Here is an 18,302-nt window from a genome sequence, read left to right on the forward strand (position 1 = left end):
AAGCTCTGACAAATGTGCTTAACAATACCACACATTGTCCAAGATTCAGGATATCAGCTGAAGTCCCCTCTCCGTGGCAGTGCCCTCCTTCTCAGTTGTACGGTGCTTCATCTGGACCTCCAAGGATCACTAGCTGCTGTACCAGTACTTAAGGGTTAGGAGTTATTGCCTAAGTGGTGTTTTCTGGTCCTGTTATTCAAAACGCCGTGCAAATTGTGTGGTGTGCTGAAACTCTAAACAAGAGGTCCCTGGTTTTGGTTGCTAGTAGCTACCTACTAGGAATCAGCATGAAACCACCAAATAGTTTCATGTTGCCCACTGAACAGATGTCAGGGTTCTGGTCACCACCACTCTGCACTGGATTCCAGCCAGAGGCCAGTTGAAATATGATGTCTCTGAGCTGAGATCCAAAAGTGCAATAAAAAAGTGGGCCTATTATGCTTGTAGAATATAGGCTGCTTTGAGGAAAAGGCTTGCTCTCTGTCTGTGGTACTCAAACGCCACAATTTGGCCCTCAGACTTAGCTTCATATATCAAGCATCATCCTAGGTTTTAAAGTTGGCTGGGCATTATTTGTTCCCAGCAACTAAACTGCAGTGCCAGGAGTGCTCGTCATATAAAGCCTGATAAACTGTTGCAGGCCGAACGGTAGTTCCAGTATTACTTTGGAAGTCCAGGAAGATGCTAATACTGCCTTAATTGTGATGGCATTAGTAAGCTCCACTGTAATATCTGGAAATTAGTGGCATGATTGAATAGATGATGGTGGTGAGTGACATCTCATTCACCATTATGAGCTCCCTTGCCATTTTGTGACCGCATGTGTTTGTATCTCTGCAGCAAGATTTGTTTGTATCCAGGAAAACAAAGGTCAACTGAGAAATAAATGACTAACAAGTATGTGGGGAAAATCAGTCTGATTTGTGAAAATGCTAAAATTGATTAGGGATGAGCTGATGTTTTTGTATGAAGAGAGCAATACTCACTAATAGAAGCCTAAAGATCAAATTTTTGTACCATTGTTTGGTACTCTTGGAAGAGTCGATGACTACTGTTCTTCCTTTTAAGCTTCTTATTTCAGAGTATTGGAGCCAGAACATCTTTATTGAGAAAAATGAGCTTGCTTTCTCTGTCTGAAATATACCTACTCAACAACAAAAAAATCTACTGTGGCCAATTTATCCATGGCTGTTAAAATACCCTCTGGTTCTGGTCTCCTATTGCTTGAGGCTGACACCTGTTTAATGAACATCCTGATCCTGCAAACATTTATACACATGCTCCATCCACATTTCATCTGGACTCCTCGTACTAGCCTCAATCCTTAGCTAAACTTTCTCCATGCAGTAGGTTTAGTTTTGTTTGCTCCTGATGGCAAGCTCCTCCAGTCTCAAATCAATACTTACGCCACACTCTCATTGCTTCTCAAATATCAGGGCATTCTTTTCTCCTTAAACTTCAAATGGACAAAGCCCTCTAAGGTTTAAATCATGAGTATGGCTTGTTTGAAAGGGCAGAGGATGGTGGCAGGGAGCAAACCAATTGAAACCCCCAGTCCTGCCTGCTTCCTTATAGATCCCAGACAAATAGGCTTTCCAGTGGTTTGGGCAAGCTGCTGAGAGGTCACATCTACACGTGCACATTTACTGCGCAGTAACTGAAATTACTGTGCAGTAATTAGAAATTACTGAGCAATACAAGCAATACACACGCACACCTGTACTGTGCTGAAATATAGTGACTTATGTCGACTTGATCATAAATTTAATACCTGCATCATGCAGTTATAAAATTTATGCCTGATTAGTTACTGTGCAGTAACACACATATAGATGCCTTGCTGCTCAGTGTGTGTGGACTGACTTGGGGCTAGCTTTAGTTCCAAATCAATCCATGTGCAGCATTCCAACACTTTAACACCTGTACGTATAGACGCTGGTCTAAACCCGGTTACTGCGCAGTAATTTACTGCACAGTAAGTGCACATGTAGACCCACCCAGAGTGTAGCAGTCAAGCATAGCGTGTACAACCACCTAGAACTAGACTAGCTATGAACAGAATGAAGGAATTTTTGGTTGTACACACAACATTTTTAACCTGCTGGTTAGATCCAGCTCATTAAGCAGAGCTAAAATATCGTGTCTTTTCTAGATTCTTGTATCCCACGTGTGACGTGCCTGTTGCACAACATGGAACCTGCATAGCCTGAATGTGCATATGGTGCTTTCCTTTCACACACTGCTGACACATGCAAATGGCCGTCTGGTTTAGTTTTGCACCTAATTGTCTCCACATCATGCGATCCTGTCCTGGGTCCCAAAGCAGTTTCTTCTGCTTTGATCCCCGCACGGCTGTCGGGAGTGGAGAGGTATCAAGTACGTAAACGGAGAGTAGCTTAGGATAGCTGAGTTCACCTCTTCCTTTGAATTAGAATTTGAATCCAGCATAATCTTTTCTTGCTTGTACACATTGACTCTTAGCTGTATGGTGGGAAAACTACAGGGGCACATTGCAGAGAGGAAGGAAAGTGGTTACCTATGGGGAACTTCAGGGAGCTGCAGGTTTGTGGCCTGATGGGAACCCTGCACCCTAGATAAGGGGCCGTGGCTAGGTTCACAGCTAGGTGCTTGCATGGGGAACCTACAGGGGACTGAAGAATCTTGAACATAAATGGGCAGGGATAAAAGCCTCACGGTTCTGTATTGTTTGGGGTATTGAGGATGGCCACCCTCACCTCTTTGCACTAAGTTAAGAAGATGGCCTGCTTGAGCCTATCGTGTCCTGTTTGAGTCCCAACTGAAGCTTCAGTCATACGCTGTTTTATTGTTTGCTTGTAATATTATCCGAGTCAACAGAGATTTCAACTCCTTTATAAAAAGCCTGGTCAGGAAAGGGATATTTTTATGCTCTGGCATGCTTAGGAGTTCCTTTTTCCTCCAACCCCACACCCCCATCCTTGGCTTTCTAATAGAGTTTCAGCAAGGACTATTGAAAGGTTTGTAATAGGATCTAAAACTATTTTTAATAATGCAGCAGTTTTGAAACCAAATCAGACACCCACCTGTTTCTTTCATAGAAGCGCCACAGAGCAGAGGAATCACCCAAACTATCCAAAGGGCTATTTTAAAAATCTTGTGAAAGCATGCATGCAAAGTGCATGCAGGCAGAGAGGCACTTTGTACTCCTGGAATATTGCTGAATTATTTAGAGCTTCTTTTACTGAAAGATACATGCTGCAAAGAAACCAGTCCAGCCTCTTGCCCAGTCATCCATCTCCATTTGCAGTGTAACTTCTTGGGTCCAGATGTAGGACCATCTTTGGCTTATACTGAATGTTTCAGTTCAGCTTGTGACTAATTTATTCCCTCTGGAACTGCTTAGGATTCAAAGGAAAAACGCTTTCAGTGGCGTTAACTGTCTGGGTAAATATTTTGAATAGTTAGGTGGTTCTGCTGATTCACTGCGGTCTGAAGTAATAGATTTTTTTTTCATTATTATTATTTAATGCCAAGGTCCTTCTTTCCCCTTCCTTTTTCAGTCTGCCCTTGCTAAAGTGTTCTGTCCTGTAGTTTCTCATCAGGTGGAAACGCAGAGCAGGAATGCTAGAGGCAGGTTTGTCACCAGAGCTGCTGTTCCAGTGCATTTATCCAGGAAACGCTCTTAAAAATGTGTCGGTACCCCCCACCATTATTTTTTTCTGTTCTGGACCTTAGTTGTGGTCAAAACAATTTTTCCAATTGCCAGCTCTATGAACCTGTAATGGTGAACAGGTTGATTCAGCAGTCTTCTGCCTCTGATGGGGACAGTAGGTTTTGTAGCTCAGAACTTTGCTGGTAGGTTTGGTGCCCAGCGTACAAGGCAGAGGATTTGGGGGGGGGGGTTGTAGTTGCTAAGTATAAATGTGTGGCTTTTTAGCAAAATTATGGGATTGTGCATGAAGGGGTGCTGTATGAAGCAGGCAGACAAAGGAAGAAAGTACTGTGTGTCTTTTTAGACTATAACCCAGCTCTTTGTTTAGTGTCAATGATCTTTTCCTTATAAAAGCTACTTTCTGAAAAGGCACATCTTAAATTAAAGTTGTCATCTCTTTTGCATGTGCATATGGGAACTGTACAGAGCAGAGTAAAAAATCTGCAGTTTCAGTGATCCTAAAGGGTTATTTCTTACCCATTGGCCAGGGGAATGCAGCAGGGTTTCTAGCTTTTCTTGCTGCGTTACTTCCTTATTGAAAGAGATAGGCAGGGCTCAGGTTATACTGCCAGCTGTGACTCTCTATCCAGGGTAAGCTGCAGAGAGTTAGCCACTGCAAAAGCAGATTGGGAGCTTCCAACTGGATGAGTCAACAGAGATGTTTTGGAAGTGTTTCCATCTGTCTCCTGGAAAGTGAAACGCCGTGCACACAGAAGCATTGTATTCACAAGCAGGTTTGAAATGTTTGGTTTTAGAGGCGTGATTTCTCCGTGCATGTGGGCAGGCCTCAACTGTCTGAAGCAGCTGAGCATTTACGGCACAAAAATCCTGTCCCCCGGTTCTTCAGACCTAGATGATTAGAGCCAAACTGGGATTTCTTTAAAGGACTTTTTTTTTTTACTGTCTTTTTCCAAGCTTTTTCCAAGCTCTGGGTAAACATGTCTGTAAACAGGATAGGCCTGCTGATGAATATAAAAGCAAACAGACCATTTTCCAGTGCCCTCAAACAGCTGCCCCATTTATGTCGAGCTCCTACACCAGGCACATTTAACCTTCTCCCTGTGGGCAGCACTCCAGGAGCCCCAGCAGACAGTTGTAGTGACTTTGCAGACTACCAGTGCCACAGTGAGAGCTTTTTAATTAAAAATGTGAAGAGCTGATAACCTGCAAATGCCAAGTCTCTGCCTGACTTTAGAGGCCATGTCATACCTGACCATTTCTAAAATGTTTGGAGAACAGCATTCAAGGAAGTGATGTACTCGTCTAGAACCAGGGGTGCCAGACCCTTTGAAAGGTGCAGCGAGTTGTGTGGAGATAAGCTAAATGGATAAGCTGAGCTCATGCTTGTCCCTGCCTGGATGAGTCCCTGCCTCCACTGCCCAGCCCTCATGGGAGGAGGTAAGCAGGGTATTATACAAATTCATCTTTGAAACCGGGTGCCACTCAACTCGCAAGAGTTATGGAGGGGGCCTCAAGTCCAGTGAGGGAGGTCTTGAGTCCAAGAAGGAAGGTTGAGAACCACTGATCTGCAGAAACCTGTGTGCAGCTGCCACCCTTTTCCATGCTCGCCAGTGTAGTGAGATCACAACAGCATCTTTGGGCATTAAAAATGACTTCCTCAACCATAGACTGAGGTCCTGAGCCCTAGTTTCTTTGCCTGACCAGATGGGAGGTCCAGGACTTTCGGAGAGGGCTATGGTTTTATACAAGTTTCTTGGGGTTTCTTCAGAGTGCAAAAAGCTGGACACATGGCAGAGATCCTTCCTCTTGGCCCGTGAAGACGAGTATACTGTATTGCATAAGAGCCAAGAATCCTGCAGAAGCCTTTGCCTTGCCATCTCTGCAGCTGAGGAGCCCTTGGTTACATGACAGCTTGGCTTGTGGGGGGTATTTTATTACCGCCATTTTGGTAAAGCGTGAATTTTTTTAAGGCGGGGCTACCGTCTATTCCAGTTTTGGTGTTAATGGGACCTTAACAGTGGAGGGGACAGAGTGTGGAACTTCGCATAGGTCAGCTGCCCTGTGGTAATTGTTCGGTGTGTCCACTTCCATTTAGCAAGGAGATGCTAAACTGGAGTACCTGCCCCGTGCCCCCACGGAGCTAAAACAGTCCAGCTCCTTCTTACCGTGAGCTAGGAGCGGACATGTGAAATGGTTCCCCTGGAGCAGCTGGCATGCAGGAAATTCTCTTCTCCCTGCCTTTCCCCCTTCTCCCCCCTTATTCACCAATGTTATTCGCTGCACTGTGCCCGTAGTGATCATTCAGGTCTGGCCTTCCTTGCAGTATCCACCGGAGACTTTTAATGATCCCTGCTACAGGGGAGCCGCGGAAGATGCTTGTTATTACAGCAAATTCAAACTCTTCTTAGCCTGCAGAAAAATTCTTAAATAGCTTTTTATTTGATACTAGCTCAGGCTGAGCGTGGCATCCCTGAGAGAGTAAAAGCAGTTACCACTGACCTGAAAAGCCGCAGAGGCTATAAATGTTTCACAGTTTAACTGACGCGTTATTGGGTGGAATTCCGAGCGTTCGTGCGACGTAATTCCCCTAAGTCGGCCGTTTGCTCGGCACGGGGAAGACGAGGACTTGCCCATTTGTCTGGATCTGGCAGCAGAAACCAAGTCACGTTGCTCCGGACCTGCTTAACTGAAAACGTTAGGCTGCTCTCGCTGGGCCTTTTTGAGCCCTGTGAACAGGCAAACTGTGACGCAAGGCTGATGGGCCATCGCCATATGCGTAGGACAGGACCCTGATCTTGAGCGAAGGAATATCTGGATCGAGCGCATTCATCCTGCCCTGGAGACCAGACGGAGCATGTCATATTTGGAACCCGCTTGAATCAGATGTAACATCAAGCAGCATCTTGCATTAGCCAACAGAAATACCATGGTCAAAATTTCCTGGCTACTTCCTGTTACTGAAGTCATATTGTCCGTCTTGGGGAAGAGATTTCAGTCTCCAGAAGCCCATTTTGATCAGGTAAATTTAATTTAAATGGACTTTGTCATGGTCTGGTAGCTTGTGTGGTGGTGGCGATGTTCTTGTGGATTTTCCCCTCTCACCCAGGCCTTTTTTTTTTTTCTTTCTTAAGGACTGTCTAACTTCTGCATTGAGTTTTATTGCCCTGGATGGAGTGGCTGGAATTTTGTGATCAGCTAAAAAAAATCCATCAGAACATGTTTGCAAATAATTTCCAGGACTCTGGAGATGAAGAGGATTCTCCTTTATTATTGATACTGAGTCATTTTACAGGCTGGTACTAGTCTAGGAGCTGGCATTTTCTTCTTTCACAATGGATGCACTTTCAAGCAGAGACGAGTCAGGAAAAGGGATTGTCAAATTACATGGTTCGTTTTAGGTTTTTTTTATTCCTCACAGGGACTCCAGGGATAATGATCTTTTCTGGTTGCCGGTGCCACCAACTGTTTGCAGACTGAAAATCTACCTGCGTTCTCCTGGCTTATGGAGGATAGCAGGCTTATGATTTGGCTCATTCTAGAAATGATGGGAAGAACGGGATCAAACGCAGTCAATCTCCCATAGCCATATCGGCTCTGTTGGCTTAATGGGAGAAGAATGCCGCTTTTATAAGTCAGACAAGCAACTCTGGGTTGATACCCTTTGGTGCAGGTGTGATGTTTAGACCTGGACTGGGAAGCACCTTTGACACTGCATCGTAGCCTGTTTAGCAGCCAGAAAGGGGGCTTGCAGGCTGCAACCTCTCTTCCTTCCTAACACCAGTTGTCCCCAAAGAAGCTCCTATTTGTAGTCATCTTGTAACACAGTAAATGCATTAATTACTTAGTGAGCTCTCAAGGGTGCTCCCTCTGCTGCAATGGCAGATGGGGCATGGCACAAAAAAAATGCGACGTACTGTATGGAGGGTGTGAGCCCATTAATTTGTGGGCTGACGAGCTTCCACTTGCCCAGATGTTACTGTTGTTCACTGTTGGCTGTATGTCCATGGTCCTTGGGTCAGATGAGAAAGCTTTAAACTGTTGCAGCAAGGGCTGTGCTGGCGGGGAGGGGACACGACACACCAATGTCCGATGTGCTGCCTTAGCAGCTGTGCAGTAGATGTCATGCCCAGGCACTTGGCCAAACCTCCCATCTTAAGCAGTGCTTGACAGAGGGGGCTACACACAGATCCTTTGAGCACAGTGTTTTGGGCTGGGTTGTATGCTCAGGACAGGCAGTAGCAGGAAGAGGAAGGAGCTGTTTGCCCTCTTCCTCCTCTTGGACAAATAGGAATTTGGCTCTTGTAGGTGGAGGGAGCAGCTCCAGTAAACAATTACCACATTACCTGCTGAGCCGTACGTGGGCTTAAACTCCAGCCCTGCGCTGTGGCCTGCTCCGTTAATTAGGAGCTGGGTGAAGCCTGAAGAGCTTTGTGCCTCGTGCACGCAGTAAGGTTATATTTTGTTCTTAAAGTTCATCTGCTAACTGGGAGAGCAGCTGAGGTGCTGTCAGGCCCTTGCTTTCACTGTTGGAACTGCCATTTCTTTTATATCCCCACGCAACTGCACTCTGAAACACTGCTGATGGAGACAAGAAGTCTTCTGTCTTTTGCTGGAGAGACTTTTGTCTGGAAGGATCCACCAGTTGCATAAATGCTGCCCTGTTTATCGAAGATTTCCTCTGTATTTTTGCAGCACTACTGCTCATGGAGTGTTAAAAGCACCGAGCGGTCTGAGAGATGCTTTCAGTGGGTCACAAAGCCTGGTTGTGCCTGTTGTGTTGCAGCTGATCACAGTTTCGGGAGTGTGGTTTCAACTGAGACCCCCTGCACTGCAACCTGTGTGAAGAGAAAGAAGAGTGAGCCAGGATCCGAATTGGATCCGATTTGAAAACAGGAAACGCTGTGCACTCTGGCCCTCTCTTGGTGTCTGTGCAGGGTTTGTTTGAACCCTTGATTAGCCATGATAAATGGCACAGTATCTGTGACTGCATGTGGTGTGCGCTGGAAGGGATGGCCACTGGAGCTGCCTTAGGGGCACGCCCTAGGGAGACTGTCACATACCTTCAGTGCAGTGGCTGTGATTGTTTTATTTTTAAAAAGCCACGTTAAGGTATATACTACCAAGCAGCCTCATAAAAGCATGGAACTGAAGGCTTTCCAATGGCTCCATTGTAGTATGTTGCCTCTAGGGAAGCGGGCCAGGATGCAATACAGATACAAGCACAAGAAAAGTTTAACCTGAGCAGGACCTGGAATCTCGTGAGATGAACCTAGGCAACATGCTGACTTTTCAGTGCATTGCAACCCCACATGAGAGGGGGGATGACAGCAGAGCCTAGGTCTGCACCTGTGCTCTTTGGCAAGCCCTTTGCAAAGAAGGAACTTGAATGGGAATTGGAGACACTAATGGGAGGAGCCGTGGGACCTTTGGAAAGGTGAAGCGGTTAGGGCATGGGCAGGCAAAATGTGGCCTGCGGGCTGGATACAGCCCACCAGGCCATTCTATCTGGCCCGTGGGGCCCCTAAAAAAATATAGAAAATGATTATTTATCTGCCCCCTAGCTGCCTGTCATGCAGCCCTCGATGGTTTGCCAAAACTTAGTAAGTGGGCCTCCACCCAAAATAATCGCCCACCCCTGGGTTAGGAAGTTCAGTGGCTCTTGGATTTGTGAGATCTGAATCTAGGGAGGGTCAGCTGGAACAGGAAGAAATGGGGTAGGACTTAACTGTTCGTAGGTAGCCTTAGTCAGAGGCTGACCTTTCCATCAAGCTCAAGTGCTATCACAGAATTTGGAGGCATCTCAGTATAAATGCTGCGTTGGTGTCTGGGAACTGCTGAAGGCAGCGGTGTGTCCAGCGCGAGCAAAGAGAGCTCGAATTAGCAGCATGGAGTATCAGCTGAACCGAAACCCGTCAGCCTAGCTCTTCTAGTGGGCTGCCCCTAAGGTGCAGCCCACAAAGCTAGCTGGGAGGCAGCTGTAGGAGTGCATTCACAAGGCTTCAAAGACGTGGGCAGCCCCACAGCTGCTTGCTCTGGCTTGATCCTTGTAGGGCTCTGAACATCAAACCGTGAATCAGCAAGTTTCCTCTTGCAAAGTCTGCTGCAAGAAAGTTCCTGGGGCTGTAACAGCATCAGGGGCTTGGGGTGAAAACATTGCCTCTGTGGGGAGTAGTTTGTGTAGAAATAATCCAGAAGAGCTCTGCTAATGCTGTCACCCCATGGGTTTTGAGAGAATTATATCCTCTCCGAGACCAAACACGACACAAAGCAGCCCTGAAACACCCTGTATCCAAACAAAATGGGCTGATGCACTGCCTGGCCATCGTCCCTAGGAAACTTGATGCCAAGCCTGTGCCTGGCATTGATGCCAGGTCATGCCAGTCGCAGTCCTTTGTAAGGCTGTGCAGGTGAAGCAGCAGGCCTCTGCAGACTGATGTCATCCTTGCTGGGAATTGAACCTGGGGAAGACAAGACAGTCTTTTAATTGCCTGCCTCTGAGTCTTCCAGTAAAATCAAGCCCTTTCCTAGTTAGAAATGAGTCACCTTTTTAACGCTGGAGTCCATCACTGCAGATTCAGTTTGGGACTGTGTCCAAAGGGTAGGACTCTGGTAGCCAGGGTAAGTTGTGGAAGCCCCCCTGGAAAAGCTTGTTCCCATGACTGGACAAGAGAGAGGAAACATAGCCGCTGTCTGCCTTGTGTAGAGCTACCAAAATGTTTTCAGGATACTCATGGCTGAGGGGAGATGGGAAAGAAGAGCTTCCCCAGAGGTGCTGGTGGCACTTAACAGGAGCCAGCGGGTGGTTCTCAGCATGCTGTCTTTAAGTCTGTGTTTTTCCAGGTGGGTAAAGATGCACTCAGTACCAGTGAGGGCTGTGGTGCTGGGGTTCTTGGTGGATCCTGCATTCTCCTAGGATTAGTATGGGAACACAGGCACTACATCAGGCTGCTCAGAAGCTCTTTAATTAGCGGATCACCCCAACCTGAGCGGCTGCTCAGTTTGCCGGCTTGCTGCTGCCTCCACAATGCTCTTTTTCTTTGTTTGAATTGGCCCAGAGCTGAGGAATGAATCAGAATTTCAGCCGCCAGTTCAAGGCTCTGACACAAGGTGTCATTCAGTTAAAGGCACAGGCAGCTCGGGGGTTTGATCTCTCTCAAGCAAAATAAAACACTTTTCCCACCTTTTTAAGTAAACAGATAATTTTGTACCTGGGACAAGGCCGGGGGCAGCCTCTGATCATCAGCCTGTGCCCAGGCTTTCCGTGGCAGCACTGTTCTTGAAGATGGGGAAGGGGTATCCAAATAAGCTCCTCTCTTAAAATGCTCCCAAAGTTGGTGGATGCCAACTGACTGCAAGCATGTGTTCGTTGTCACCTGAGGAAGCTTTCTTGTTCCTGATCAGTCAGTCCAGGGGCAGATCATCAGCTAGCTGGGTGTCTGGGGTGTCAGAGCTGCTCTCGGTAGCAGCCAAAGTTCTGCGTTCCACCACAAAGTGACTGCTCCAGGCAGACGTCGGGTTATGCCAAACGTCTCCTCCCTCATTCACAACACAGCCTTCTCCTGTCTTTGCAGATCCATCAGGGTTCATCTTTGACGTGCAGTCCAACACTGTGATGGCCCAGGGAGGAACCTTTGAAAACATGAAGGAGAAGGCAAGTGTGGCCACTGGCTTTTCTTTTACTTGTCACTCTCAGCTGACGAACAGGTGAAAACGCAGCTTTAGGCTGCTTGCTGAGAGCTGCATGGAAATACGCAGTGTGTGGGAACTGACTGCCAGTTTGCATTTGACGGCGCTTCACGCCAGTCAGCCTGCATTGGTCCTGGCTTCTTCAGATCGTGTATCCAAAGAGCTGCCGGGGTTTCTGCATCCACTAGAGAGCAGCTTCTGCGGGTTGCAGCATGATCTGCCTGGATGGAAGCTGAGCAGTTGCAGGCATGGTAAGAAGTGGCTCACGTGTGTCCTTTTGCTCCTGTCTTCCAGATCGGTGCCGTGCGTGCGATCGTCCCCAACCGGAGCAACAACGAGATCATCCTTGTGCTGCAGCACTTTGATAACTGTGTGGACAAAACAGTGCAGGCCTTTATGGAAGGTAACTACTTGCAGTCTTGTGCTAATCAAAAGTGGCTCTGGTGGAGATGTCCGAGTTTGATTCAGCAGAAGTAGTAGGGATTTTTCTATCTGTGCTGCATGGCTTTCAAGAAAGGGCCATAGGTTTTCTCTCTACAGCACTTGTACTTTGGAACAGGGTTTTTTTTCTTACTTCTCAAACATCCAAGTACAATCTCCTTCTCTAGTTCCTTCCCAGAAGAGCAGACCAAAGGTGGTTCTCTCATTCTTCCCTTGCTTCTCTGACATCAACCCAGTAAAAGTCAAGAAAGGGACAGTTATATGGGACCAAAATGCCTGACTCTTTCTGCATACACATGGGACTGTATATGTAGACCATGAAGCCTCTGCTCTGCACCTCTGGGGGAGCTTTTCTGCCTCCTTTGAAACATGGATTCCAAATCACTCTTGGGAGCAGGCGGCCTGTGGCATGTGATGGACTCTGACCTTGCAGGGCACGTGGGAAGTCACTGGTGAAAAAAGTTAGCTCAGGTCAGAGGGTCTGCAGCAAACTCCTGAGCTGAGTCCAGGTCCCAGCTGGGTTCAGCATGCCAGTCTGCAGTATGGCTATGCCAAGTAGGGGTTGGCTGTCTGGTGGCAGCCAGCATAGACATCTGCAACAAATGGTCATTCTGAGTCATTCCCAAAGCAAAAACTAAACCAGTCCTTTCATTATATCAGCTGAGAGAATTGAAACTTAGCTCATGTGGGGAGTGGCAGGAACTATTCCAGGTGGCCTGAATTGTGGAGACTCCAACATGCAGCCTATGGAGACAAAGTGAGAGCCCAAAACACTTTCTACCGCTCATTGCTGCATTTCCTTTCAGGCAACGCCAGTGAAGTGTTGAAAGAATGGACAGTAACTGGCAAGAAAAAGGTAATGCCTGAAACGCTTGCTAGGGTATTTATCATCCTTCCGGGTTCTTTGTTTTTTCAAAGGTCCAAGGTGTGTTAGACACCAAGCCAAATTGAGAGAAGTAAGGAAGGAAGCCAGATAGGCAAACATACACTGCTGTGGGCAGGCTTGGTTCCTAGGGACGGGCTCCAGTCCTCCAAGTGGTCACTGTTGAGAGGGGGATGCTGGATATGGTGGTTTCAAAGATACTTTAGAAATCCCATCCTCCACGTAAGCTGCTCATGCAGCATAACATGTCCCGTACAGCCTTCTTGAATCATCCTGAAAACTTACAGCTGAGACACAAGCTGTCCTCCCCAGCCCCTTGTCACAATGATGGAAATGTTGATCCTTGCTTAACCCTCTGCTTCCCCAGCACTGCACATGGGAGCTACTCGTGCAGAGCTCAGGAGCCTGGGTGCAGCTGTCCTCTGCTGCGCACAAACTCAGAACCCTGTGCAGAGGGTTGACATGTCGGCATGCTGTGCTGTGGCACCGAGCACACGGGGATGAGCATTAAAGCGATAGCTGTACTGAAGAACTCTAATTGGGGCCCAGGAAGGGTAGGAAAAGCCAAAGAGTGCAGGATCATTTAGGGAGCATGACTGAGGGCTGGTAGTGACTGGAATAGCCTCTGGCACAGGTTTAGCCTATGCTGAGCAGTGGGAAGGAGCAGGGGGAAGCCGCAGGTTGGGTCGCACCATCACCCAAGAATTAACCTCTGGGAAGTGCCAGAAGATGGTTCCAAAAGCTGCTGCCATTTGCCTGCCCTGAAGTATCAGCTTCATCTGGTACCGAAGGCATTAGTCTCCTTGATGTGCAGTTGGAAAGGATGTTGCATTTGCCCCTCGTTAATGCCAGCAGATCAGTTCTCATTGTCAAATAAATCCATCCTGCGGTTGCTAGGATCAGCTGCCGGGACTGCCTGAAAAGCATTTAATTCAGTGACTCAGGCAGTCAAGCAGGGTTTGGAGCTTTCCTGTCAGGAGCTAAGCTTGCCCTTGCCTCTGTGACACGGGCATTTAATCCCTAGAACAAAAAGAAGAAAACCAAGCCCAAACCTCCAGCAGAATCAAGTCCTGGCCTCCCGGATCCCGGGAAATTAGCATCCACAGAAGAGGAGCAGTCGGCAAGCTCAGAGAAAGGCGGGATTAACGGTTACCACGTCAACGGTTCAGCCAATGACACAGAGTCTGTGGACTCGCTCAGCGAAGGCTTGGATACCCTTTCAATAGATGCACGAGAGTTAGAGGATTGTGAATCCGCTGCACCGCATGGGCCCAATGGAACAGGTTAGTCCCGGCATGGTGCTGCGGCAGGTGGGGCAAGGAAGGGGGTTTCAGAAGCGGTGTGGCAGCTCTGGCCCGTCTCCTTCTGCTGCTTTTTTTTGGGCCAGTTGTGAATCTTTGGTTTGTTTTGACAAACTCTCAGAATATGTAACACCCTCTTTACTTCTTCATATTATCGTAGGGAGGCTAATGCCTTGCTCAGTAACGTGATGGTGAGGAGGCAGTCGGGGCTGGAGTACCTTCAGTGCTTCCTTTTTCTGCTCCCCTGTTCATTTGTTCCCTTGAACTCCCCTGCTTTTCCACAGCAGCATCTGAGCTCCAGAATGGCCTAGCAGACCTTGAGACCAAGTCCTCCGTCATGCACTCTCCCCAGAACCCTGGGTCTCTCAGGTCACAGCCCGAGCAGAGGAACACCAGCAAGTCTCTGTCCAGGTCCACAACGAGCAACCAGTCTTCTGCTTCATTGTCTGTAGTGGTGCTGGAAGAGGTTCCTGCTTCTCCTGCAAACAGGAAGCTAGGTAAGGCCTTGAGGACCTGTACATGCTTTGGTTTCTCAGTGGTTTGACACCGTAGGGTCTTGTAGGTCACTTTTTTGGTTCCTAGTAGATGGAGAAGCTTATAGGACATTGCTTGTGATGTAAACTAGCATCCTTTTTATTCTCTGGCTGGTAATCTGGAGTGCATTTCTCTTCTCTCTGCACAGCTGGAGTTTTGACAGCAGTTTAGATGTAATGCCTGAAGCAGCAAACTCATTTGTGTGATAGAAGCTATGAAGCAGCAGTCAGTTATGCTGCATACATCTAGCCTGCTCTCCAGTGCCCATCCAAAAGCCTTGAGCCTTCTTCCTCAGTCAGAGCTGTCTGAAGAGAAGCAGCTGTAGGAAATGACAACTTCTTTGCTATTTTTCCTTCTCTGTGTCCTCTTGCTGGCATATGTGCACAAGAAGGACCTCTGAGACCTCAGTTTTAGGCATAGTCATTATCCTTCGCTTACTGAGATGAGAACATCCAGACCCTGGTGGGAGGGTGGTTCACCTGCTTGCTGTATCCAGGACCATAATGAGCAGCTGCTAATTTAGCTTGGTAGGGGCTGATTGGTAGGGGTAGTAAGTCAGCACAGGAACTGGCTGTGTTGGAGACACTAACTGCTGTAGGAAACAGCCAGAGTTTTCTTCTTTTTCTTTTAGAGGAAATGGCTGTTTGCATGGCTTTGATTAATTTCCAAAAGATTTCTCTTCCCCCAGTAAGCCTTGAAACCTTTCACATACCTGAGCAGTCGTTTCACATGATTCAGTGCTTGGATTTGCTATACCTCCAGGTGGACTGCTGTGAGATTCCCCAGCCCGTAGTGAAGGAGTAGACAGTGTATGTGACATAACGTTTGATTTCTTCTGTGCATGAAAAGCCATTGACATCTCTGCTTTCATGTGTGAGGGGAAAATTTTGTTAAGCCCAAAAAATCTTCCCCAAATGATCTCCTTGACAGTCCATGCCACAGCCAGTGCTTTTCCAGTAGGAAGGGGTAGCCAGGAGGTTAAAGCCAAACAGTGTTAGTCCTGAAATGATTTGGAAATCTCCTGTATTGCCCATGGTAGCCCAGAGATTTTGCAGGCTGAGATCCCCGGCTGTTTGAAGTTTCTCTTGTCTCTTGCTGTAGGTTCCAATATTGAAAAATCGGTGAAGGATCTCCAGCGCTGCACCGTGTCCCTGGCCCGGTATCGGGTGGTGGTTAAAGAGGAGATGGATGCCTCCATTAAAAAAATGAAGCAGGCCTTTGCTGAGCTGCAGAGTTGGTAAGTCAAGTCATGCGAGGGGAGACCCATCCCTTAGGCATTTAAATTGACAAGCTCTGAATAGGGATCTAGGCTTAATGTAAAGTTTGTGGGTTTCGCAGTTGTGTTTCTCCCTTGCCCCAATCATTGTACTTCAGAGTCTGCAACGTCTGTGTATTGTAAGGAGGAAGCACTAATTCAAGGTGCTGGAATTTGCAGTGTTTATGTGAATCTGAGTTCTCTACCTTTGCATATCCACTGCCCAGGCTGTAGCCTATGGAGCGTCCATGTTGGAGCCGTTGTACCAGCTGTGCCCAGGAAGGCCCCCAGATGCACAGGGCTTCGTTGTGTCCATTGTAACCGTGACTGACACACAGTGTTCTGCCAAGATTTCGTCTCCCTGTCACTGGCTCCCTCTTCAGACACTGATAACCTAAGGAAATTTCCAGACAAAATACATCACTGTAAGACTCTAGTGCCATCGACTTGTTATTGTGAGGAAAGCCTTGAGTGGCGAATGTTTCTCAAAAGAAAAATACCTGGTCAAGCTCAACCGGTTGAGGGTTAAGCACAGTGCGTGAGGGTCTGGGCAGCGCTGTTAGAAGACATAAAACACATGTTAAAACATCATCTACAGTCCTAAGTAGGCTGGGCCACCCCAGACTCACCTTGCATGATACCATCTCCCAGTTTTCTGAGGACTTCAATGCAACAACCCTCTTAATTCACAGCACCGGACCTGTTAGCTGTCTGAGTTACATATGCTGCTGAGCCATCCTACCCAGTCGTCCCAAATGCAGACAGTGCTGGTGAAGAAACATTTAATTAGAAACTGCACCGTGTTCTACTTGCCGGGAGCAGGTAGCGTTTGACAGGCAATTAAGATTGCTCTCGTGGTAAAGGCTGAGAGGAGATAATTTGGCAGATTCGCAAATCTATGTTAAAACCTGTCTCTCTCCACCTGGTGACAGTGTCTGGCCTTTGAGCAGGGGGAGCGTTGCAGCAATGTGCAGACAGTTGTAACGTGGTTAAAATGCTGCCAGAGTACATGATCACTGTAGCCTCTAGCCTGCAAGTACTTATGCACACGCTTAACTCTGCTGCTGTGAGACGCTGCATTGATTTTAGTGGAGCTGCTCGTGATGGCTGAAGTGAGTGTGTGCATATGGGATCACTGACTAGTGGCCCTGATCCTGCAGAGGCAAAGCATGGGGCAGTGGAGCCACTTTTCAGGTGTGGAGGGCTCAGGAGCAGCAAAAATGTATGGGGGTCCCTGGATTTGGGTATCTGGGGGATGCCCAGAGATGTTTGGGGTCCCCCAGTGTCATGAATGTTTGACCTTACCTGCCTCTCTGTGCTTCCTGCTGTCTGAGGTGTTGAAAAATAACGTGAGCATGGAATTTCCTCTCTCTTCAATAGTTTCATTGGATTTTTTCAGTCTGTAGCTAAGATATTTATAACCTTTGTTCACACAAATGTTCTTAATGGATTTAAATTAATATTTATTATTTATGAACCGCTTCTGTCAATGGATTTTGTCTACGGGCAGTAGAAGTCGTTTTAATTATTGCTGTGACCCGTTTATGGCAGTGGCTTTGTTGTCTGCATTTCTGTATAGACGGAAGCCCTGAAAACCCTCTTGTTAGAATGGAGAGCCGTGTCTTTTGGCGGAAGTGCCCATTTCTGTATCGGAATTCTTTGCCCTTTGCCTTACGTTATCCACAAAACACTGGCGTCCTGTTTGGAAAGGGTAAAGATTCAAGTCCAGTTCGGCAGCCTCACTCTGATAAGCCTCTCTGTGCTCTTGATTGCCAAGTAAGAACCAGCGTGAACCAGGAACTGCAGGTCCGTGAGGCAGGGCCCTTGAATGCATGTCTGGAAGGCAGCCAGTGGGAACCTCCTTCAATAAATGCCAAGTGAACAGCACCCTGCTGGGTGGCTGATAAGCAGTGACGCTGCTGCAGCTGGGTCAATTTAACTCCAGGAGAAAAGATTACTTGCCCTTTCCTGCGAGTGACGCAGCTGGGAAGCAAATCCTCCCTTCCCACTCCATGCTTCGAAGAACAATTGGCATCCTTTAGCTCCTGTTAGCACAGGATCTCACAGTTAATGCCTCGCACTGACCCTGCTCTCCGGGTGGCTCCCTACGAAAAGAAGAACTGGTTTAAACAGTCTTTTTTTCCCCAAGGCAGCGAGCTAAAGGGTGGGAACGCTTTGGGTAGTTTGGACTGTGAGGATGTGCGTGTGAGCTTCTTGGCGCACAGGCTTTGAGAGAGGCGGCAGTCTCTCCAGTCAACAAACTTCCTCCACCTTCCAAAAAGAATCCCAAGCAGCTGGCAGCGCCAGAGGAATTGGAGCCACGCTCAGCCATCTACTGTCAGATTGATTGACTGTTTCCTGAGCGCTTGTACACGATCCCCGCTGTGCGCTTTTTAGCACCAAACATGAGGCACCCAGCTCTGTTTGTAGCCAGGCTTTGCAAAGCCGTAGCTGTTCTCTTATCTGGGGGCCTAGAAGCTCTCAGCTAAGCCAGTTGCCTACCAGCTGGGCCTGAAAAGGGTTTGAGGCATCCTTCCTCTTCAGCTGCAG

General features: G+C 47.6%; 1 protein-coding gene across 2 annotated transcripts in view; it reads left to right on the forward strand.

Moving 5' to 3' along the window:
• SPATS2 (spermatogenesis associated serine rich 2) overlaps positions 1-18,302 on the forward strand; it is a 37,368-nt gene that overhangs the window by 11,495 nt on the left and 7,571 nt on the right. Inside the window, exons 3-8 of one of the 2 annotated variants that reach the window (XM_019506046.1) lie at positions 11,224-11,303; positions 11,633-11,741; positions 12,586-12,635; positions 13,687-13,945; positions 14,251-14,460; positions 15,599-15,734. In XM_019506046.1, coding sequence (XP_019361591.1) covers positions 11,224-11,303; positions 11,633-11,741; positions 12,586-12,635; positions 13,687-13,945; positions 14,251-14,460; positions 15,599-15,734 — 844 coding nt within the window. Of the gene's footprint in view, positions 1-11,223; positions 11,304-11,632; positions 11,742-12,585; positions 12,636-13,686; positions 13,946-14,247; positions 14,461-15,598; positions 15,735-18,302 lie in introns of both variants that reach the window. The other variant, XM_019506038.1, reaches the window with a different exon arrangement.

This window comes from Gavialis gangeticus, unplaced genomic scaffold, assembly GCF_001723915.1.
Source record: "Gavialis gangeticus isolate Ggan-Ray unplaced genomic scaffold, GavGan_comp1, whole genome shotgun sequence".
NCBI classification, from domain to species: domain Eukaryota; kingdom Metazoa; phylum Chordata; order Crocodylia; family Gavialidae; genus Gavialis; species Gavialis gangeticus.